Source organism: Rhodotorula paludigena (genome assembly GCF_050403205.1).
Source record: "Rhodotorula paludigena JCM10292 DNA, Rt_paludigena_JCM10292v1_ctg44, whole genome shotgun sequence".
Taxonomy (NCBI): Eukaryota; Fungi; Basidiomycota; class Microbotryomycetes; order Sporidiobolales; family Sporidiobolaceae; genus Rhodotorula; species Rhodotorula paludigena.
The window spans coordinates 33,220-54,545 of NW_027481414.1; the positions used below are offsets into that span (position 1 = coordinate 33,220).

The 21,326-nt window shown below is 65.3% G+C and overlaps 8 protein-coding genes across 8 annotated transcripts; 5 read left to right on the forward strand and 3 right to left on the reverse strand.

The window, feature by feature from the left end:
• Positions 1-387: 387 nt before the first annotated feature.
• JCM10292_000594 (uncharacterized protein) lies at positions 388-5,067 on the forward strand (the record flags this gene model as incomplete). Its single annotated transcript, XM_076650996.1, has 7 exons — positions 388-410; positions 479-516; positions 570-1,468; positions 1,529-1,598; positions 1,655-1,830; positions 1,893-3,717; positions 3,779-5,067. The coding sequence occupies 7 exons, from the start codon at positions 388-390 to the stop codon at positions 5,065-5,067; spliced, it is 4,320 nt and encodes a 1,439-aa protein (XP_076503413.1).
• Positions 5,068-5,407: 340 nt separating this feature from the next.
• Positions 5,408-9,188, reverse strand: JCM10292_000595 (striatin; the record flags this gene model as incomplete). The annotated part of the gene is made up of 6 exons (XM_076650997.1): positions 5,408-5,715; positions 5,780-5,887; positions 5,947-6,506; positions 6,570-7,258; positions 7,392-8,688; positions 8,788-9,188. The coding sequence occupies 6 exons, from the start codon at positions 9,186-9,188 to the stop codon at positions 5,408-5,410; spliced, it is 3,363 nt and encodes a 1,120-aa protein (XP_076503414.1).
• A 942-nt stretch (positions 9,189-10,130) lies between these two features.
• On the forward strand, positions 10,131-10,686 carry JCM10292_000596 (uncharacterized protein; the record flags this gene model as incomplete). Its single annotated transcript, XM_076650998.1, has 3 exons — positions 10,131-10,463; positions 10,517-10,564; positions 10,624-10,686. The coding sequence occupies 3 exons, from the start codon at positions 10,131-10,133 to the stop codon at positions 10,684-10,686; spliced, it is 444 nt and encodes a 147-aa protein (XP_076503415.1).
• A 2,570-nt stretch (positions 10,687-13,256) lies between these two features.
• JCM10292_000597 (uncharacterized protein) lies at positions 13,257-13,931 on the forward strand (the record flags this gene model as incomplete). The annotated part of the gene is made up of 1 exon (XM_076650999.1): positions 13,257-13,931. One exon carries the CDS (start codon positions 13,257-13,259, stop codon positions 13,929-13,931), a length of 675 nt encoding a protein of 224 aa, XP_076503416.1.
• Positions 13,932-14,423: 492 nt separating this feature from the next.
• Positions 14,424-16,227, forward strand: JCM10292_000598 (uncharacterized protein; the record flags this gene model as incomplete). The annotated part of the gene is made up of 4 exons (XM_076651000.1): positions 14,424-14,707; positions 14,831-15,353; positions 15,432-15,746; positions 15,814-16,227. The coding sequence occupies 4 exons, from the start codon at positions 14,424-14,426 to the stop codon at positions 16,225-16,227; spliced, it is 1,536 nt and encodes a 511-aa protein (XP_076503417.1).
• Positions 16,228-16,473: 246 nt separating this feature from the next.
• Positions 16,474-17,720, reverse strand: JCM10292_000599 (uncharacterized protein; the record flags this gene model as incomplete). The annotated part of the gene is made up of 6 exons (XM_076651001.1): positions 16,474-16,689; positions 16,758-16,841; positions 16,908-16,922; positions 16,976-17,214; positions 17,290-17,469; positions 17,531-17,720. 6 exons carry the CDS (start codon positions 17,718-17,720, stop codon positions 16,474-16,476), a joined length of 924 nt encoding a protein of 307 aa, XP_076503418.1.
• Positions 17,721-18,108: 388 nt separating this feature from the next.
• Positions 18,109-19,630, reverse strand: STI1 (Hsp90 cochaperone STI1; the record flags this gene model as incomplete). Its single annotated transcript, XM_076651002.1, has 6 exons — positions 18,109-18,133; positions 18,247-18,518; positions 18,592-18,668; positions 18,745-19,124; positions 19,260-19,362; positions 19,459-19,630. The coding sequence occupies 6 exons, from the start codon at positions 19,628-19,630 to the stop codon at positions 18,109-18,111; spliced, it is 1,029 nt and encodes a 342-aa protein (XP_076503419.1).
• A 586-nt stretch (positions 19,631-20,216) lies between these two features.
• MBF1 (multiprotein-bridging factor 1) lies at positions 20,217-21,225 on the forward strand (the record flags this gene model as incomplete). Its single annotated transcript, XM_076651003.1, has 4 exons — positions 20,217-20,249; positions 20,364-20,454; positions 20,613-20,831; positions 21,104-21,225. The coding sequence occupies 4 exons, from the start codon at positions 20,217-20,219 to the stop codon at positions 21,223-21,225; spliced, it is 465 nt and encodes a 154-aa protein (XP_076503420.1).
• Positions 21,226-21,326: the final 101 nt, after the last annotated feature.

The following is a 21,326-nucleotide window of genomic DNA, read 5'->3' on the forward strand; positions in this document are numbered from 1 at the left end:
TCTTCCGCTACGCTCACCTCAACAAGACTGCTTCGCAAAGCTCGCCGGTATTCTCGGCCGTATAACACACTGCGCCGGTGCTTTCTTGTGCTTCCCCGCGCTTTCTCTGCTTCGCTGTGCCGGCTGGGACTGTCGCTGAATGAACGCGTCCGTGTAGCCGACCCCAGCGCGCGATGGACGCGCGAAGAGTGCTCGCAATGGTGCTGAGTGCGTTCGAGCCAACTTCGAGCCGTGTCGAGCACCTGCGTTCGTGCTCGAGCCCGCTCACCGCGGAATCCGCCCCGCTCCTCCTGGACGGACAGGAGAGGGAAGCGGTGCCAACTCCTAGCTTCGGTTCTTGCTTTGCTCTGCGCTTGCTAGCTACATCCGAGTGCCCGTAGAGTCGCCATGTCGAAGGACCAGCCGCGCATGTGCGTGATTCACTCGATCCTCTTCGTCCGCCCCCTCACTGACCCCTTCTCACCCTCGCACCGCGAAGCACGTTGCGTCCGCCGCCGCATCGCGACTACCTCCAAGGTACGTAGGGCTGTCGGGATGTCAGAGCGCACGGATTGACCCTTGTTGCACAGGCTATCCTGGCATACCTGCCGCGGACCCTTCGAAAGACCCGGCGCCGACGACCGACCCGCTCCTTCGCCTGCCGCACTTGCCACGCCCGCAGGCACACTTGACGGGTACGGTCGAAATTCGCGCGCCGCTTAAGGGCCCCGCCATCCGCGCCCGCTGGCTCTCGGTCGAGCTCGAAAAGATCGAGACGGTCCCGGCGGCTCCGAACGATCCGAGCGGCGGTGGCACCCCAACGAAGAGCAAGAACGCCGACGGAGGCGCCAAGAAAGAGTGCCGTTTCGTCGAGCTGATCGGCGTCGGGCCGAACAAGCTCTGGGAAGCGGGCGTTTCGCAGGGCGCCGACGTCTCCGTCGTCGACTCCACGCCGCGCAAGAAGGGCTTCAAAGGTGTCTTTGGACGAGGCGGCAGCAGCTCGCAGGACAACGACGACGAAGGCGACGGCTTTGACTTCGTCCCGGAGGGCAACTACCCGTTCGAGATTGCCATCCCCGAGGGTCTTCCGCCGACGATCGAGGTCGATTCGAAGCTCAACGGCGTCGCCTACCAGCTCGTCGCGTCACTCTGCACCAAGGGCAAGAAGGGCCTCCTCAAAGGCTCGATTAAGCCCGCCATCTTCATCGCCTCGGCATCGGTCCTGCTCAACAAGGCCGACATCCTCCCGACCTGGCCCGCGTACCAGCCTCTTCTTCCGCTGCCGCTCCCGCCCAAACTTCCGTGGGCCGCCCCGCCCGGCGAACCGACAGTCGGCGAGACGCGCGAGTCGAAGCTCGCGATTCGCCGCGACGACGGGACGGCGGGCGAGGTGTGGATGAAGACGACGCGACAGAGCCTAGCGTTCGGCCCAGGCGACAACGTGCAAATCTTCGTTCAGATCGGTTGGGGCGGCGAGAAGCCGATCAAGGTCCATTTCGCTCTTTCCGCTTGCTGCCTGAACGTGCATCTGATGCATCACATCTTGCAGCTCACTAGGCTCGACTTTGTACTGCGTGAGACCCTCACCTACCGCTACCCGTCTACTTCTAATTCGAACTGTACGTTCCGCTCGTTCTGCTGTTCCTTCGTTGTCTGATTCATTCGCGGTTCGCAGACATCGTCCGTGGTCCGCCTCGCGTGAACGCACTCTTTACGTCGAACGCAAGCGTGTCGCCCGACCCGAACAACCCGACTGCTTTTGCTGTGCTCTACCAGAATGAGCCGGTCGCGTTCGACCTGGTGGGCGTCGTCCCGAACAGCCACACTCGCGTCACGGTCAGGACGGCCAAGGTGCGACTCGGGCGATCTTGCTCTGACAAGCGACGTGACACTCACGCTGTTCTTCCGTGAAGCACATTGAAGTTTCCTATCACCTCAAAGTCCGCGCCATGCTCGAAGGCGGCGACGAAGTCTCGGTCGACAACTGGCCCGTCGTCATCGGCAACTGCGACCAGCGGACCTCGAAGGGCGTCATGCATGACATCGGATGGGTCGAAGGGCTGTGCGATCGCGGTGGTGCGAGCGAGCCCATCACGAGTCCGGTCTCGCCTGCGCCGGCAGCCTCGCCTCTTTCGTCGAGCACCACCCCGATCCCGCAGCGTCCTGCCTTTCCGCACTCGTCCTCGGCTCCGCCGAGCTCTCCGCCTCTTGTGAGCTCGCCACCACCGGCAGTCGACGATGCCACGGCCGAGAAAGCTCGCCTCCGCACGACCGGCTTCCACGTCGCCAACCAGGGTCCGGCGGACGACGGCTACCGCTCGCCTGATCCTCCGTCGCAGGAGGCAATGAGGGCAAGGCATACGTCCTACGAGCCCGCGCAGACAGCCGCGGAGGAAAAGAGGCGCTATCTCGAGGCGACCCGCTCTCGCGACGCCTTGCAGACCTCAGTCCATGTGCCGGCGCAGCAGTCCTACTCACCGTCGCTCATGACGACCGACATTTCGCGCGGCGTCGACATCGACGTCGCGCAGACGCCGTCGGTAGAGGACGAGCAGGTCGCGGTGCATCGCGCGGCTTTCGTCAACCGCTACCCGGACGATGTTCAGCGACCGATGCCGGTCCGCGCGCACACGGAAACAGCGCCAATCCGCGCATCAATGCACGTCGAGGACGCTCCGACGTTTGCCAAGGCGCATCTGGCGCCGACACGCAGCAACACGATGCTCGCCATGTCCGGCTCGGACGTCTCGCTCGCATCGTCGCCGACAACTGCTCCAACCGTTCCGGCTGTACCTCGCTCACCGCCAGGCTCGCCGCCCAATCCGACTGCCGCTCTGCTCGGGCGCACGCTTACGACGGCCGAAGCCGAGAAGCGCCGCCTCTTCCTCGACGCCAAGGAAGAAGCGCGCCGCCGTCAGGAAGAGGCTCGCCTCGAGCTCGAGCGGCAGAACCAAGCGCTCGCCGAGCTCGAGTTTGAGGAGGCGCAGAACGCGTACGAAGCGCGCCTCATCGCCGAAGCCGAGGATGAGCGGCGCGAGGTCGAACGCCTCGCTCGCGAAGCATTCGAGACCGAGCGGCGCGCGCGCATTCGGCAGGAGGAAGAGCGCTGGGCGCGCGAGGAGGAAGAGCGGCAGGCGCAAGTGCGCCGCGAGATGGAGGAGAAGAAGCGCCGCGCCGAGCTGGCGATGCAGGAAGAGCTGCGCCGCTTCGAGCAGCAGCATATCGAAGCCGAGCGTGAACGCGCCGAGGAGATTGAGCGTCAGGCCGAGGAGCGCAAACGCGAGGACGAGCAGAAGCGCGCGCGCGCCGAGGAGATTCGTCGTCTCGACGAAGAGCGTGTTCATCAGGAGGAGGAACGCCGCAACGCCGCCACTCGCAAGGCGGAGATGGAGCGCCATCGTGCCGAGGCCGAGCGCCGGCGCCTCGAGGGCGAGCAGGCCCGCGCCGCCGAAATCGCCCGCATTCAAGCTCTCGAAGAAGCTCGACTCCGTCAAGAGGCGGAGCGCAGGCGTTATGAGGAGGAGCAGGAGGCGCGCATGCGTGCAGAAGAGGAGGACGCTCGTCGCCGCTTCGAGGCAGAACAGCGCCGCCAGCATGAGGAGGATGAGCGCCGCCGGCGGGAGGCCGCCGAAGATGCTCGCATTCGAGCCGAGGCCGAGGAGCGTCGCCGCTACGCCGAGCACGAAGCCATCCTCGCTCAAGAGCAGCAGCATAGAACACAGGTTCTGCAGCCAACCTGTGCGTGGTGTTCCCAGCGCAAGTGCGCTAACCTTCACGACTGACCGCGTCCGCTTGGCAGATCCGCATCCGGCCCAATCGCCTTCGCATCTCGCCTCCAACGTCCCCAACGGCCTGTCGTCGGCCCGCTCGTATGTTCAGCACGAGGCCCAGCTGCAGCGCGCCCCGTCAGTCGCATCGTTTGCGCCGAGCATGTCAGCCGCCAACGCGACGGCCGACTTCTACGCACAGCAGATCGCGCAGCAATCCTCGCTTAGCGACGAGAAGGCAGCGTATCTGCGCCAGCTTCGTCAGCGTGTCGGCTCGCCCCAGGGTGGACAATCGACCGCGCGCTCGTTCGCGAGCCCTTCGCCCAACCCGGCATACCACGACCCGGCGGCGCTTCAGCCGGCCTACCCGCAGCACCCAGGCTTCCCTCAACCGCTGCCGCAGCCTGTCAACCCGTCCTACCCAAGCCCGCCCACTCGCCAGAGCACCTACTCATCTGCCGAAATGAGTCCGCCTTCTGCGCAGCCGGTCAACCAGACCTGCGACATGACTCCTCCGCCTTCGGATGCTCCCTACAAGAGTGCTGCACAGGAGAAGGAGGAAGTTGCTGCTCGCCATCGGGCGGAAGAAGCGCGCGGCAAGCAGGCGGTTATTCCGGAGGAGGACGAAGCTCCGCCCTCATACCCGGCGCCTCCCGCTGCCCCTGGCGCTGCTTCCGGGTCCTCGAGGTCTGCTGCGGACGAGAAGGCCGAGCTGGCGAGGTGTGAGTGTTCTGTGCTCCTGTCCAGAGGCCAACTCGGCTCTTACGCCCTTGCCCTCTCAGACTATTCTGCCAAGGCCGCTGTCGATGCCCAGCAGTCGCAGCAGCCCGCGAACGAGCTTGCGGCACCAACCTTCGACCGTTCCCCACTCACTTCGCCTGTCCCAACCTATCAGGCGCGAGGCGACGATGGTCCGGCTTACCCTTCGCAACTCGGCGGGCCCGCCTCCCTCCGGGCCTCGGTCATGACGACCGCTACGACTACTAGTGACTCGTCAGCAAGCCTGCACCGGGACCCATCAATCGCTGCGGGCAAGCGAGTCCAGCGCGCGCCGTCAGCGTCCGAGTCGCTCGAGTCGCCCTCGCAGCTCGCTTACATGAGCTTGCCGCCGAGCGCACCGTCGCAGGCGTTCGATAACCCGTACTCTCCCGTCGCGCCGCTTGCGCCTGGCGTGCCTATGCCGCAGGCTGAGCCGGCCCGCGAGCCGGGCGACTACAGCTCGTTCCGTCCCGACGAGTTCCCCGAGTTCGACGAGCTGTCCGCGCAGATTGCCGCGGCCAACGCGTCTCGCCTCAACGGCGGGTACCGCTCGCCGCTGTAAAGCCACACTCGTTCTACCTCCGAACCGACTCCCCCTCGTTACCTCGTCTATATCCTCTCTTCCGTCCGTCGTAATACCTATCTAGAGCCTGCCTGCAACGCCTTTGTATCACTGTGTGCTTCGTTTCGATGCTTTTGACGAAGTGCGCGGAGACGGGAGGAACTACTGGCGCATGCAAAGGGAAAGAGACGAAACGAGGGGATAGAACGGACGGAAACGAGGGGGTATCAATTCTACGCGTTGGAGTCGGAAGGTACATCGGAAGAGGGGAGAGAAGTGCGAGGGTAGCGGAACCAAGACGCAGGGGAGCGAGGAAGGACGAAGAGAGGGAAAGGCGTATTCAATGCTTCCACACGCGGACGGTGCCGTCGGCTCCGGACGTCACCAAAGCCGTGCCGTTCGGGACCAAGGCAACGTCGAGTACGCCCTCGACACCCTTGACGCGGTGCGACGAGGCTTCCTGGACGCAGACAAGCGTTGCCGTCCCGTCGGCGGCGAGTTGTAGCTTCCACAAGCGGAGCGAGGCGTCGTGCGATGCAGAGGCGAGAAGGATAGCCTGTTCAGCCGTGCTGGACGAAATTTTGGCGGGGGAGAAGGCGAGCGAGGTGACGCCGTCGAGATGGGCGAGGTGCGAGACGAGGCAGGCGCCTGCAGGGTCCGCGGTGTCAGTCTCGGGCAGGTCGAAAGCAGCAGCGCGAAAGTTTGCGCGCACCGGTCCTCAAGTCGAATACACGAACATAGCGGTCTTCGTGCGCGGTCGCAAGAAGCGGCAGAGTCGGGTGGGCGGCAAGGGCGTTGATCTGCGCGTCCGCTCCGCCGTCTGCGGAGAGGAGGCAGATGTTAGCACGTCTGCCACTCGTGACTGGCTATCCAACGCACCACTCGAAACATCGGCCTCGAGGCGCTGGACCTCGTCGCCCGCCGACGGGTCGAAAAGCTTGACGACAGCGTTCTGGAACGCGACGGCAAGCAACTCCTTCACGCCTGCGCCGTCGTCAGATTCGAGTGAGACGACAGTGACCGCAGTGGGAGTCGGCTGCTGCGCCAGACGCTTCTTGAGCGAGCCTGTGGGCACATCGTCGCTCGTTCTGTCGGCGCCGTACGTCCAGCTCGCAAGCATCTTGCCTTCCTGCCAGTCCCAGACCTGGATCGCGCCGTCGGCCGTGATGCAGGCGAGACGGTCGCCTTGCGCGAACGTGGCGAGCCCCCAGACGGCATCGGCGTTGGGCTCGAGGACGCCGAGCAAGACAGTGGGGTCGACAGGGTCGTACGTCTTGTGCGGCGCGACGGGGAGCGCCCAGACGCGGATAGTCGAGTCGAGCGATGCTGAGAAGAGCGTCGGGTCCGACGTTGAAGAGGAAGAAGGGATGATGGCGAGCGCAGTGACCGGTGCAGTGTGGCCACGCAGTGTCATCGTCGGCTCGTGGTCGACGCGTGCGCTGCATCAGGGCGTCATCGTGTCAGTCCAGAGCAAGGCGTTAACTTGTAGGGGTGAAACGGACCCATCGACTCCGCGCCAGATCTTGATCGTCAAGTCGTCGCTCGCGCTGGCGAACTGCGCGTCGGCGAGGCCGCCGCCGGCGGGTCCGAGGCACACGACGGCGCGGACCGCGTCGAGGTGGCTCTTGAGCACCTTGTGCGGGACGAAGCGTTCGCCGTCCTTGAGGCCAACCGTCTCTTCGATGCCCTGCTTCTCGCGCCGCCGCCTCCCGCTCTTTGCGCCGGCCTCGCCCTCGTCCTCGCCGTCGCCCTGGTCCGCTCCCTCGAGATCCCACTCGAGCGCCTCGAGCTCGGCATCCCCGCCGCTCGCGCTCGCGGCCACGCCCACCTTGCCCGCAAAGCCCGGGTATGCACGCCGACCCGCCTCGCGCAGCTTGGTCCTCCACGCCTCCGCGTCCCCCGCCTCGTGCCTGAAGATGGCCGTCGGCACCTCCTCGTCTCCGTCTGCGTCCGCCCCCTCCGCCCCGTTCATGCGCGCGGCTCCTCCTTCTCCTCCGCCTCCTCCGCTGCTGCTGTTCGCGGCGGCGCCGTCGCCGCGCTCGACGTCTCCGCCTCCTCCTTCGTCTCCGGCCCCGAAGAGGCCGCCGAGGGCGCTGCGTCCTGCACGACCGCGAGCGAGAGTTCCGGCGCGGCTGCCTGCGCCAGGGCCGTTGTTGTTGACGAGACGGACGGAGGCGGAGGAGTCGGCGAGCTGGAGGGCTATACCGAGAGACAAGTCGAACGAGATGTGCCGAAGGGCGAAACAGAGGAAGACGAAGGGGATGCAGATGGAGGGGAGAACTTGTCAGCTAGCCGAAAGAATCTCAATCCGAGGAGAGACGCACGGCTTCGTCTGCAGCACTTCCGCTGTCGTCCTTCTTCAAGCTCGACTCGGCGACAGGCTCGAACGGAGCCTGCTCCGCGCCCTTCTCCTCCTCGCCCGCCGCTGCGCTCGCGGTCTCAGCGTCCGCGTCGTCGGGCTTCTCCTCGTTCGCCTCGGGCGCTGCCTCCTGCGCCTTCTCGACGAGCTCCGCCTCGCTGCTACCCGCGCTCGCCCCGTCCGCCGATCCAGGCGCAGCCTTTTCGCCCGCAGCGCCCGGCGCAGCGTTGAGCACCTCGTCGACGAGCGATTCGGGCACGATTTCGTCCTTCGGCGCAAGCTGCGGTGCGTCGTCGCCCTCAGGCGCGGCGCTCGAGTCTTGCGGCTTGCGCTCGGCCTCCTCGGCGGCGGCCGAAGGTGCCGGCGCGCTCAGCTCTGCGATCGCGCGGTCCATCTCGTCCTCGCGCTGCGGATTGCCGCCGCGGACCGAACCGGGCTGGCCCGGTTGCGAAATCTGCCGCCTGAGCGGGACGAACGCGCTGGGCGGGTCCGAGGGGAATGACGAGAGGAGATCGGGCTTGCTGGCGGTCTCGGTCGGCGGAGCAGCAGCCGACGAGGTAGGCACGGGCGGGAGAACGGAGGAGGGCGCGGCTGGGGCCGCCGATGCGGTAGAGGGATCGGCGCCCGCAAGTGGCGGGACCTCACCCGTCTGCGCCGAGCCGGCGGGCGCGCCGCCCGCGCCACCGAGGTTGATGACGCCCGGCCCGCTCGCGGGCGGAACCTGGTCGGGGAGGACCTTTCGCGGGCGCGGGACGCTCGGCGCGGCGTACGAGTGCGCTGCGAGCGGGTTGAGCGTCGCCGACGACGTGAGGTAGGTAATCTCCTGGAGGCACTGCTTGAGGTACTCGCGCGAGCGGGCCTTGCCCCGCGGGTCGCGCCCCGAGGCAGTCGCGGCGCCGGCAGCAGCGGAACCGGGAGCGGCCGACGACCACGTCCCGGAGGAGAAGCCGTTGACGGGCGCGCCGGCGACAGCAGCGGCGGGGGTCAGGCCGGCAGCCTGCCCGGGCGAGCTCGTCGATGCAGTCATGGGCGCCGACTTGGGCGCTTCGGCGGGCGCGGGCGTGCTCGGAGCCGCGGGTGCAGTCGATGCACCGCCGGCCTCCTTTTGCAGCGCGGCGAGCTTGCCGGGAGGAATGCCGCCGTGCGCAAGGATCGAGGTGTCCTTTGGCAGAGTTGGCGCAGCACCGGGTACGGGAGAGGCGGTACCGGATACGGAGGGAGAGCTGCCGGCGAGGGCATTCGTAGTCGAGAGGAATTTGGACCTGTGCAAGAGGACCAAGTCAGTCTCGTCGGAGAAAAGCCGCTAGCATGATCCGCGCTGCAGCAAGAGCGGCAGGGCACGGACGCAGAGCTCGACGTACCGCTCGCCGCGGAGGGCCATCTCGAGCATCTTGCACCTCCTCCCGAGGCTTTTGAGCGCCGCCTCGTTCCCGCGCTTCTCGCCCTCGAGGAGCGCAATGCGGGCGCGCATCTCTGCACGCTCAATCTCCCACTCGTTGCGGTCGCGGGCATAGCGGCGGTGCTCGCTCTGGAGGAAGTGGAGGGTCGCGGCGAGCGTCATGGGCGGATACGCCTGCTGCCCGGGCGGCGGGAGCGGCGGTCCGCCCGGGGACTGCTGCTGTTGCTGCTGCAGAGGCGACTGCTGCTGCGAGTTGGGCTGCTGGCCTTGCGGACCTCCAGACTGCTGGTCGGGGCCCGGGTAGCCGAAGCGGTGCTGGTCGCCGCCGAGGGAGAAGGAGGACGGCGGATTCCACGGGAGCATGGCGGGCTGGCGGCTGTTCCTGCAGTGCGCGCGGAAGGAGCGAGGGTCAGCGAGTGGAGCGGAGCGAACAGGGGGGCCATCGCGCCCGCCGACCGGGGCAAGCAGTGCGTGAACCCGCTGAGGCAGTCCGCGAGCTCTTCGGGCCCAGTCCAGGCTGCGTCTCAGCTCGTCCTGTGCTGTGAGTGCACGCGCCCTCGGCGGGTCTCGTCGCTGCCGACACGAGCTCCTCCTGCGCTCGTCTCGAGCTCGTTCGAGTGCGTGAGGACGCAGGCAGGTAGGCCAGTAGCTCCTCTAGACCCTATCAGCTCGTCCAGGGCCGCACAGTGCCGCGTCGAGGCTGACCGGGTCGTTGTCGCCCGACCGGCCCCTCGCGACGAGGCGGGGCCGCTCCACCGCGGGTAACGAGCTGCTGGGCAGCGTCGGGCGGATAGGCAGGACGATGGACTCACTCTGCACGCTCTCGGCGTCGCGCTCGAGCTGTGCGCGGGGTGTGGGCAGCGGGCGGGGCTCGAGGGCGAGTGACGACGAACGGGAAGAGGGGGAACGCTCGTGTGTCCTCACTTGCTGCGACGGGCTTGTCACGGGCGTGAGCTGCCTGTACTGTCGTCAGCAGCTTCCTAGAGGCTGCCTGCCCAGAAGGAGGACGCTGCGAGTCGGCGATCCCGTCCCTTCCCCTCGCTTCCACTCAGCTTGATTTCCGCTCGTCTCGCTGCCTCTTCGTCCGGGCTGTCGCGCTTGTGGGCTGCATCAGTCTACTAGCTGGCTTCCTCCGCTCTGCCGTCTCGCGCGTCACGCTCGGCGTGCCCCTGTTGCTCTCGTCTGTGTCCTGCTTCTCCTGTCGCGCTTCCGTCCGCAGAACGCGCGGACTTTCCGCTTACTGGGCCCTGTCTCGGCCATCTGCTTGCTCGTCGTCCTCCCTTTCCTCCCTCCGCCGTCTTCGAGATGGTTCATTCTGCGACGCATCCGCGCGAACGCAGCGCATCGGTCGAAGAGGCGTACGAGCGCCACTCGTACAGCGAGTACCGCGAGCTCAGCCGCAGGCTCCAAGCTCTGAGCGTTCCTCCAGGCGAGCGCGACGACTGGCTGAAGCGGGTGGCCGAGTACGACAACCTGTTCACGACGGTGCCGACGTCGCTCCCCTTCAAAAAGTACAAGACGCTGGAGCATGCCACCGCCTTCTGCATTTGGAGCTTGCTGCCGGACGAATGGCAAGAGCACTTCTGGCTCGTCCTGACCGACGCCGCCGTACATGCGCAGCCCACGCTGGACAACCTGGTTGGTGTCAACCGTCGTAACCCGCTTGCCCTAACTAACGCGTCGGCCAACAGCATCCGGCCCGTGACGACGAGATCGTGCAACAGATTCAGGTCGACTTGGTGCGTTCCGCACCACTTCTACACCCCTGAGACGGACGGCTGAAGCTTGCGATCCACAGAGCAAGAAAGTGCGCGCCCTTCTCGGCGCATTCGCACGCTTGGTGCTGAATCGAGCGACATGACAGGCTGGCTCGGGAAACGGGAGGGGAGGTGCGAGTCTCCTTAAAGCGGCGCTGAGGCGACGGTGGGCGGCTTTTCCTCACTTCGTTGCTCCGCATGCACCCTTGCTGACCGCCAGCACTTCTTGACGGCGTCAATCCCTCCGCTCCAGTGAGTGTTCGGTCTAGCCTGGGTCACTTCTGCTCGCCTCGGGCTGACAACTTGTCAACAGGACGCGAAAGCATCTTCGAGGGAATCCGAAAGAAGCGGACCGTCATCCACGAAATCGAAGTAATTATCCTTCCACCTCTCGTCAGCTTTACATTGCGCTGAGGCCTGTCTGCGGCGAAGGTCGACGCGCGCATCCGGCTCATGCAGCGCGCCGAGCGACCTACGGCAATTGCGTCCGGCTCGGTCGGCGAGCGAAACGAGCCACGTGCAGGCTCGAACTCCGTGGCGGCCGCAGTGCGTCTCCCTGTACTCTGTCTACCGCCGCTCTGAAACTGATTGGCAGACGCGCAGCGACGGGAGCACAAGAATCAAGTGCGGAAAAGCAGACCGGAGAGCCCGGTGCCTCTGAGCTTCCCTACCTACTCCTCGACAGGCGAGACTGACCTGATTCAATAACCTGCTGCGGATCAGCCCCCGCGCTCGCCCAGTCCATACCTCGAGGTACGTACAAGCCTTCTTTGCAGAGGAGGCGTCTCGGCTACGTCCAACGCCAGCTTGAACGCCGCTGACAGGCACCTTGCAGGGCTGGGACCGAGAATGGAGCAAGTTCTTCGATGAACAGATCAAGCGTGAACGTGGCGCCGCGCACTCCCTCGCACACGTGTCGCTCTCGCCTCGGCAGCAGGCAATCTACCGCATGTCGCACGCTGCCGGCGCGGCGCGGGGAAGGCAAGAGTCGTTTGCGTACTAGCTGCTCTGTAATTCCACTTGTTCTGCTGTTGGGTTAGGACACGCTGCGGGCCAAAGTTGCGCGAGCGGTCCAACCTTCTCAAGCGCACATTGAGTGGCAATGCAGCCTGCTTATGACATTGTGATGGCTTGTTTGGACGCGCAAGTGGATGCCAGGTGAATGAGTTAGCCCGGAAATACGTGACCGGCTTGTGCTCACGCATGCTTGGACAGCGTCGGGTGCGCTGCGTCGCGCAGGCGGCTCTCTGAGCTCACTGTCTCAATGTAGAGCATTCGGGGTCAAGTCCGCGCCGAGCGACGGTAGCTGGAATCCAGTCGATGGCATTGAGACAGGGTTGAGAGAGAGGGTGACAGAAGTCGCACCCCGACGCAAAAAAGCCAAAGGGGCTTGAGCTTTGCCTCTTGACCGGTTGGGACGTAGACTGGAGCGACGCGAGATACAGAGCTGTACGCTAGACTGAAGAAGGCTCGATTGAGCGGGTGCGTGGCGACAGGTCAGTGGACTTTACCCGCTGAGTTGCTGAGTCGGTGACATGTCGAAACAAGCGCTCGTTGCTCCAGCTCAAGAGTCAAGCCCCGTGTATACGTGCGTACTCCGAGCTGAAGCCTGTAGCAAAGCAAGCAGATGAAGGGAAGTGCCGCTAACGCTGAGCACAAGCGGGTCCGAAAGGAGCGGCGGCCTGGCCCATCTTTATCTCGACCCACAACACGGTGGGCGTTCACTCCTGAGGCCTGAAAGAGCGGAGGGAAGAGGTGCACATAGGTGTCAGCGGCACTCCGAGTGGGACGTCGTCCGATTTGACGTGTAACGCGCAGCAGAAGATGTCCGACAAGACGCACACGTGCTCAAACGCCCTGATAGTAGGCCTCAGGAAGCTTCAGAGCCTTCACACAGAACCTGTTGTAACGCGTGAGAGACAGCTGCAAGCCCGAGAGTAATGAGGCAAGAGGCGCGCTTGATCACGGCGCAGCCTGCGCGGACAGCCGCGGCAAAGCACCTGCAGTACGCTTGCTAGAGGCGGGGCCATCTGAAGGGTACACCAGGCAGAACAGAGTGCGCTTCCTCCTGCCTTGCAGGTAGAGCAGCAGCCGGCGGGCATGTCCGCCAATCTCGAGACGCTCCGGTAGGTGGAAGAGCCGGAGCAGACGGGCAATGCGGTGTCAGGGTAAGCCGACAAGCCGGTGGGGTCTGAGCGCAGGTGTGATCAATCCAGATCTACTGGGTATAGGCCAGCTGAGCGACAAGGCCAGGCTGATCGCGCCGGTTCAGTTCGTCCCGGTCAATGTCGAGGCGATGGAAGGGCTCACACTGCCGTTTGTCTAGCGCGACACACAGAGAGCACGACATCCTACGCAACGAGCCGGGTCCTGCACGCCTTGAGACCAGGCGATAGGAGGAGAGCGACCGAGACCGTCATCAAACGGAAGCGAAAGATGAAGATGCGGGGAGGGGTCACGACACCGCGGACAGGCCTGAAGTCACACAGATGCCTCTCAGAAGCCCAGTAGCAGCGGCTTACAGTCTTTTATGACCGCCGTGCGGTGATGAGCGACGCGGTCATCGTACAACCAAAGTCGCAACTGTTTCGCTCCGACTACAACGTCGCTCTCGCGGCTGCAGCTCGCAAGACACGCTTGTGGCGACTGCACTGCACTTGCTCGACTGGCCCGCATGCACCCTTACAACCGCCGGCACTCGATCGCGTCGTCGACGGGCTCGCTCTCGGACGACCTCTTCCACCTCTCGGGCCCGCAGACGTCGGGCTACGCCTACAGCCCCGCAGCCGGCGACACGTCTTTGGCGCTGAGCGACACCGACTCGCCGTACCTCGGCAGCGGCGCGCCCGCCCGCTCGTCGACGACGCTCCCGCCCGCGCCTCCGCTCGTCGCGACCGCCGCGTCCACGCCCGCAGGCACGCCGCTCGTTGGCGAAGGCGCGACTGGAGGAGTCAGCAAGCCGGGCGGGCGATCTCGAGCTCGCGCCTTCTCGTTCTTGAGCGTTCACCCGACGCAATACGGCGAGCGGCACGATGCGGATGGCCCTTCGCCCGCGACGGGCGAGACGCCGTTCGTCGGCGGGGCGTACGACTTTGCCCTCGACGGCGACGAGGTCGACGCGCTCGACTATGACGACGACGAGGACGACAGCGACGACCGGCGCGGGAGGGGCGTCGAGATGCGCGAGATGGGCGCGGGCGCGGCGGGCGGAGCGGGAGCGGCGGCGGGCAAGGCGTACAGGATGAGGTTCCAGCCGCTCGAGGGGTACGAGCTCGCGTGGATGGCTGTCAGCGCGGGCGCGGTCCTCGGGCTCACGGTCACGGCCGTGGTGCTTTCGGTGGTCGGGTGAGGGCAGCTTGGCAAGCGCCACCTTCTGCAGGGAAGATGCTCCGGTATGTACTTACTTCCATGTGGAGACAATCGGAGCTCTTGGCTGACTAGGGTCGCACTGCAGCCGCGCTTCTTGCGCTGCCGGACCCGCCGTCCACTTGGTCAAATTCCGTTCTTCTCCGCCCATCCCCTCGCCCACCCACCCTCCTGTGCAGGAACGGAGGTGTTTCCTTCGCAACCGGCGCGGGAGGCGCCATTCGGGCAAAGGAGGCGGATCCCACCTTGTGACGAGGTGGCGACGGGCCAGACTTCGTAGGTCCAGGCCACACAGCAATCGAAGAACCCGATGCACCTTGCGTAGAGCCGCTTGTGCTGCAATCAGGATATGCCGTGCACGTGAACCCTCAACTCGCGAGATGTGCGTGACTTTGGTAGCAGTTGCGTTACGCTGCAATAGCCTTCCGCCGTTCGAATGCAAACCTTGGATACTCTCCTCCGCTTCACTGCGACGATGAGCGGCATCTCATTCAAGATTGCCGCTCCGCCGCGCCCGAGCTCTGCAGCTGCGTCTGCACCTCCGTCGCGCCCCGGCAGCAGCGCCTCGACGTCGCGGCGCGCTGCAGGCGCTTCATCGGGCACAAGTCATCGGAACCACCGCGGCTCGCCTGCGTCGGATGACAGCGACGACGAACACGATGGCGCCGGCAGGAACGGGCAGCACGGTGGTCGGGAGCGCAAGCGTCCGCGGCTCGGGGACGAGGAGGTCGTCGAGTTTGGCCGCGATGGCGCGAAGAGGTGCGTCCGGTTCTCGTGCTCAAGGCGCACTGGGGCGGTCGAGCGAGGCTTTCTGGGTCTCTCGACGCTGCTCTTGCGAAGACAATGCGGCGGAACTGACCCCCCGACCTATCGACCATGCAGCAAGCACCAATCTGCCCCGACCGGACCGCTCGTCATCCCCGCCCTCCCGAACAAGGACTGGCGCCTCGCCGCCGAGGAGCTCCGCGCCGGCCGAAACGGCGGGCCCCTGCGCAAGAAGCGCGAGATGTATCTCCCCGAGGGATCGGCGACGGGCGTCATGAGCATGTCGGCGGGGCAGCGCGCGAGGGATGAGACGCCCGTCGGCAACGTCGAGCGCATGAATGACGAGGAGGTCGTCGGTGGGCTGGATCAGCCGGCGCCGAGGCGCGCGCAGAGGGAGGCAGCAGCGGTGGAGGCGGAACCTGCGCCTACCACGGGGGAGGACGCTGCCGAGCCCGCGCGGACGACCGCCGCGCCAGAGACGGAGGAGCAGCGCGCATTGCGCGAACTTCTCGGCGGGCAAGCGGGCGCGGGCGCTGAGGAGAAGGAGCTCGAGGCTATCCAGTCTGCGCCGGATGCGCGTGGAGGACCGCTCGACGAGGACGCGGCGTTCAAGCGCGACCTCGATTCGCGGCCGGACGAGGTGCGTCAAAGTCTCTTGCTCTCACGCAGGGTGACAATCACAAGAGAGCCATTCATTGATATCCGAGATTCTTCGCAGGCCTCACTCGACGACTACGCCCGCGTCCCGGTCGGCCAGTTCGGCCTCGCCATGCTCCGCGGCATGGGCTGGCAGCCCGGCCAAGCGGCCTCCCGTTCCGGGCGCACCGGCCCCGTCGAGGCGCACGTCCCCAGCTCGCGCCCTGCGCTGCTCGGTATCGGCGCGAAGCCGATGGCGGAGGAGCTGGGCGAGGGCAGCGGCGGGAAGGGCGGCAAGGGTGGGAAGGCGCCCCGGAGGGACAAGCGCGAGGACATGCGCTTCGTGCCGCTCATGAAGCAGGCGCGCGAAGGGTCGGCGGGCGGATCGGACAGGACTGTGCGTCTCTCTCGCGCTTCCCTCTTTCCGGTCTCTTGAGCCTGACGATCTTGGAGCCTCGTGACAGACTCCCCTTCCTCTCCCATCGACTTCGGCACACAACGGCTCGACCTCTTCCTCGCGCCGCGCATCGCGCTCCCCTCCGCCGCCTTCCCGGTCAGGCCGCTCGTCGCGCTACCCGTCTCGCTCACCCCCGCCTTCGCCGTCCCGTCGTGATCGCGAGCGCGACGAACACCGCGACCGCGACCGCTACCGTGAGCGGGAGCGGGGAGGTTCGCGACGCGATGACCGCGATCGCGATCGCGAGAGGGACGAGCGGCGGTCGTCGAGGCGGGATGACGACCGTCGAGACCGGCACTACGAACGCGAGCGTGAGCGGGACCGCGACCGCGAGCGTGACCGGGATCAGCACCGCTCGTCGCGGGGGGAGAACGACCGGAGAGGCGGAGGGAGGCCGGGCGAGGACCGAAGGCGGGACTGAAGGGCTCGCAATGCACTGCTGTCACCGGTGCATCTTATGCTGTCAACCTCGGATGGTCCAATTGGCGTAGGAGAGGAGATTGCGAGTCTTCCTGCCTTGTCGCTTGCGCTTGGCTTGTGCACTCCGAAGCGCTGCACAGGACGCTGCGCTTTCTGGAAACAGAAGTGAAATCGTTGTGAAGTTGCAAAATTGTGACAACGGAACACAGCGCAGAGGAGGTACACGGAAGAGAGGATTGAGGACTCTTTAGGATTCGACTTGCCAAACAAACGCTTCCACCCCCTTACCCCAAGCGCCTGCCTCCTCCGCTTCGTCGAGCTCGAGACCGCTGCCCGACAGGTGGTCGAAAATGCGAGAGGCGATCTCGGCCTTCGTGCCGCTCCGATCGAGGCCGTAGAAATCGGCGCAGTCACGCACGTCCTGGATCTTCATGTTGTTGATTGAGTTCAGCGTCTGCAAATTCTACAGAGGCAAGCACTTTGTCAGAACGTATATAGTATGGCAGAAAGGCCAAAAAGCGAAGTGCGCACCCAGACGTCCGTAGGGGCTTCGCCGGCCTCGCTCGAGACAGGAAGCAGGCGCTTCCCCTGGTTGATCAGCTCCTTGTTTTGTAACTGGCACAGGAAAGGAGCTGTCAGCGTTCGAGGCAGGTCGATGAAGCGGCAAGCTGCAAAGCGCACGCGTGCGGCCAGGTTCTGCACGCACGATGGGTCAGCGGAGCAGCCTCTAGAAGACAAACTGCACGTACACTTGACGGGTCGATGAAAGCGTACCCCTGCTGGTGGAGCTTCTGGCGCAGGAGCTCGTCGCGCGACTGGTTGAGGGCGAGGGCGGCAGAGAGGGACTTGAACCCGGCGGCGCAGTTTGACTCCACTTTGTCAACCTTCTTCTCGAGTCTTCCCACCTTGTCGTTGACCTGGTTCAGCGTTGCGGTAATGTCGGTGAGGCTGTTGGCGAGGGCGGCCATGAGAGGGTTGCCGCTCGTGGCTGCGGAAGACGGCAAGAGAAGGCGCATGCTAGGTCAGCAAAAAGCCGCACAGAAGGACGAGGAAGCCAGCGCACCCGCGAGCAGCGCGAACGCATTGGCAGCACCGCCCTCGCCCGCCTGCTCCGCACCGCCCGCACCTGCACCCGCCGGCGCCGGCGCAAACTCCTGGACGGCCTTGTGCAGGCCGCGCAGCGCCCTGCACTCGTCGACCCACTCGCACGAGCGGTCGTGGTTGGCGATGACGGGCGTCGGGTCTGTTGAACGAGGAGTGCGGGGTGAGCCAGAAGCGCCGGACCACGCGAGACAAGCACGTACCGAGGACGTCGACGCTGGAACGAAGGACGGTCGCGTAGGCGCTGCACAGCGCCTCGCCCGCCGCAATCTGGTCGGCGGTGGGCGGAGAGTCGGTGTGCGCGGGAAGCGACACAGCGAGGGCGGCGAGGTACTGCGCGGTCGCGGGGGGCACCGCGTTGGTGAGGTCGGCGAATGCAGGGCGACTCGCCATCGCGTGCTGCGGTGCGTGCGCGCTCGTGTGCGTCGAGGCCAAGGGTGAAGGAAAGCGAGGCGCCCGCGGAGGTTGCGCATGATCAAGCCGCTTCTCGCCCGGTCGAGGTCGAGGGAAGCGCTGACAAGTGCGAGTAGAACATTTGATGCACCCTGCAGCAGTCACATTGCTCGAAGCACACCACGTGCTCGGCAATGCCCCGTTTTCGACTTGAACTTCACAACCGAGGCGACTTCGCCTTCTCTCCCCTTCTCTGGTCTCCATGGGCTGCCTGGTGAGATTTCATACACATTACAGTATCGAGCGCGCGGCATCGAAGCGGAGTGACGGAGCGAGGTGTTGCAGGTGCGAAAGGAGGCGAGGCGAGGCGGAAGGGGGAGTGACGGTTTTAGCGCGGACCGGTCTTGATAATGCTGTGGCAAGAAAGAGCGACGATTAACATAACGCTCTTGTGCGAGGACGAGCCGCTTCAACGAGAAGGGGCCGCCAGAGCCCTTCGAGAACCGAAGAAACGGAAGAGACGCACCCCGCGCGAACGAGCACCTCGACCTTTTTCCGGATCCCCTCGTTGCTCATCATGTGCTGCTGCAAGCTCTTGGGGTCCTGCTGCGCCTGCTGGAGGATGCTCTGGAAGACGGGGTCCGACATGATGGCCTGCACCTCGGGGTCGCGCATCGCGCGCGCGTACGTCTGCTCGTCCGTCTCGCCCGCGCGCGACGACACCATCGACTGCTGCACCTTGACGAACTGCTGCGAGATCTCCTTCTGGTGCGCGTTGGCCGTGTCCTTCTCTGCGGCCTGCGGGCGAGCGGACGGACGGACGGGTGAGTGAGCGGATCTTCGGGGTGATCGGGAACAACTCGAAGCGCACCTCCTCGATCGCGGCGAGTGCCTTGTCAAACTCCTTCATCGCAAAGAGGACGTGCGACTTGCGGATGTAGCCCTTGACTGTGCGCGAACGAAGCGGGAGGGCGAGCTGTGAGTCTCGTCTGTTCACGCACTCAAGGACAGACTCGGCACGCACCGAATGCGGGGTCGATCTCGATGGCCTTGTCGGCGTCCTTGAGCGCCTCGGGGAGCGCCATGAGCTTGGTGTAGGCCGCCGCGCGGTTGGTGTATCCGCGCGCGTCGTCCGGGTTGCGCTTGATGCTCTCGGCATAGTGGCCGACGGCGCTCGCAAAGTCGCCGGTGCGGAACGCGGCGTTGCCCTCCTCGCGCGCGGCGTCGGCCTTGGCCGGGTCGATGTAGGCGAGGCGCGCCTGCTCGGCCGCGGCGCGCTCGGCGTCCTTGAGCTTGGCGAGGATGTCGGGCGTGCGGTGCTCCGTGAGCGACTTTTGCAGGTACTTGATGCCGTTCTCAAAGTCGTTCTTGCGCACGTACGACGATCCGATGCGGCCGAACGCCCTGCAGAGCGAGAGCACGAAGGTCAGTCCCGCTCGCACGGCTGTTCTGATCACCTCGAGTGCGCTTGAGAGCGCAGGGAGCGACCGTCAGGCCGCACGCCACTTGAAGCGATCGTGCGCGAGCGGAAGGACCTACTTGGCGAGGAGCTTGAAGTCGGCACGGTACTCGCGGCCCTCGTCGACGGCCTTCTCGCACGTCTCGATGGCCTTGTCGTAGTTGCCCTCCTCGAAGTAAACGGCTGTGCGCGGGGGTCGCCGGTTGCGAGGCAGTCAGTACGAGTTGCTCGACGGCGTCTTCATCCGCGTCCAGCCGAGCTCGCAGGGCGCGCGCTCACCTGCGAGGTTGTTGAGGTAGGTGATGTCCTTGGGGTACGTGTCCCACGCCTTCTGGTACAGCTCGCGGGCGTGGTCAAAGTTGCGCTGCTTGTAGGCGTCGTTGCCCTGCTGCTTGAGCTGGTCGGCCTGGGCGCGGAGGGCAGAGTCGTCGTCGCCGGCGGTGGTCGACATGGTCCTACGGGTAACTGGGTCGGGTGCGGCGGAGAGAGAGGCGAGAGGAGGAGCGGCAAGTGGGGAGGCGGTGCTGCACGGGCGAGGAGAGCACGGGCGGGGCTTGCGCGGGTGCGTGCGAGGCTGTGCGAGTCTAGCGAGTGCTTGAGTGCGTGCAAAGCAGAGCCAGGAGGTGCGGGAAGCGCGAGGAACCGGACCAAGGTGCTTGGGAAGGTTCGAGAGGGTGTCGGAGTCGTCGCCGCTCTCTCGTGCTTGTCTGGGAGTGCGGGTGCAGTAATCAAAGTAAGCACTCTGCACACACTCGCGCAAAGAGTGCCCCCGCAAGAGCAAGTTGTGAGGTCGCCCCTCCCGCTCCCCGCAGATTGACGTTTCTCCCTCACACGACTCGCTCTCCTCTGCGCCCGCTCCTCCGTTGAACCTAGCCGACCCCCAAACACACTCGTACACACACGCACAGTGCGTTCCGCCCCCTTTCCACGCCCTCCGCGCCCGCGCTGACCTCGTTCCTCCTCGACCGACTCGACCGCCTGTCCTCGCTCCTTCCATCGCTTCGCCCGACCTTCCCATACTTCGTCCGCTCGTAGAAATGGCTGGCAGCATCACCGACTGGGACTCGAAGGTGCGTTCGACGCTCCTAGCGATCCTCGCCGACCCTTGCTGCACAACTCGGTGGCGATGTCGGTCTTACGTCGCGCCTGCAACTCATGCTGATCGCTGTCGTTACACTCTACAGACCGTCATCGGCAGCAAGACTCGCGGCGGTAACCCTATGACGGGCGGCGGGAGTGCGCCGGTGAACAAGGCGCAGCAGGGCGACCGCAAGGGTACGTCGCTCCCGTCTACACATGCGGATCCCGAGTTAGGCTCCACAGCGTGAATGCGGGATACGCGCCTCGTAGGATCTTGGGCGCATGCACAGAAGGGCGATGCCAATCTTCACGCGGTTCATTACGCTGACCTCCGCTCTGTCGATGCCTCGCAGCGACGGGCAACAAGCTGGCGACCGGGCCCGACCACGCCAAGATTGCCAAGCTCGACCGCGAGAATGAGGTCGCGCCGCCGCCGACCGTCTCGCTCGAGCTCGGAAAGGTGATCCAGAAGGCACGGCAGGGCTACGTCGACTCGTCGGGGCAGCCCAAGCCCCTCAGTCAGGGCGACCTCGCAAAGATGCTCAACCTCAAGTCGACCGTGGTGCAGGAGTGTGCGTCCTGTGTCTCCGTGCGAGTTTCTTGCGCGCCTTTCGACGACGCTGACGTCTATTCTCTCCTCTACTCGATCTCCCTTCGCCCCTCCTTTTCCCTTCGTACCTTCGCGGCTCGATCTGCCCTCACCTCGTCTTTCCGCTATGGTGGAACCCCATGCGCACCTGGCCCATCGCCTTTTGAATCGCACGCCTCTCCCGCCCCACCCGTCCAATCGCCTCTCCCACTCTTCGCCCTCTCCGCTCCCCTCCTCTGATCACGCCCTTCGCAGACGAGAACATGAAGGCCAAGCCCGACCCGGCAGTGCTCGGCAAGATGGAGCGCATCCTCAAGGTCAAGCTCCGCGGGCAGGGGATCGGCCAGCCGCTCAACTCGGGCCCGAAGAAGAAGTAGATCACCGCACGCACGCATCCAACTCGACCTGAATGAGCGGACGGAGGGAATAGGAGAGACGCAATGCATACTTCGTTAGTGCTTCCGCTGCGCGAGTGCGA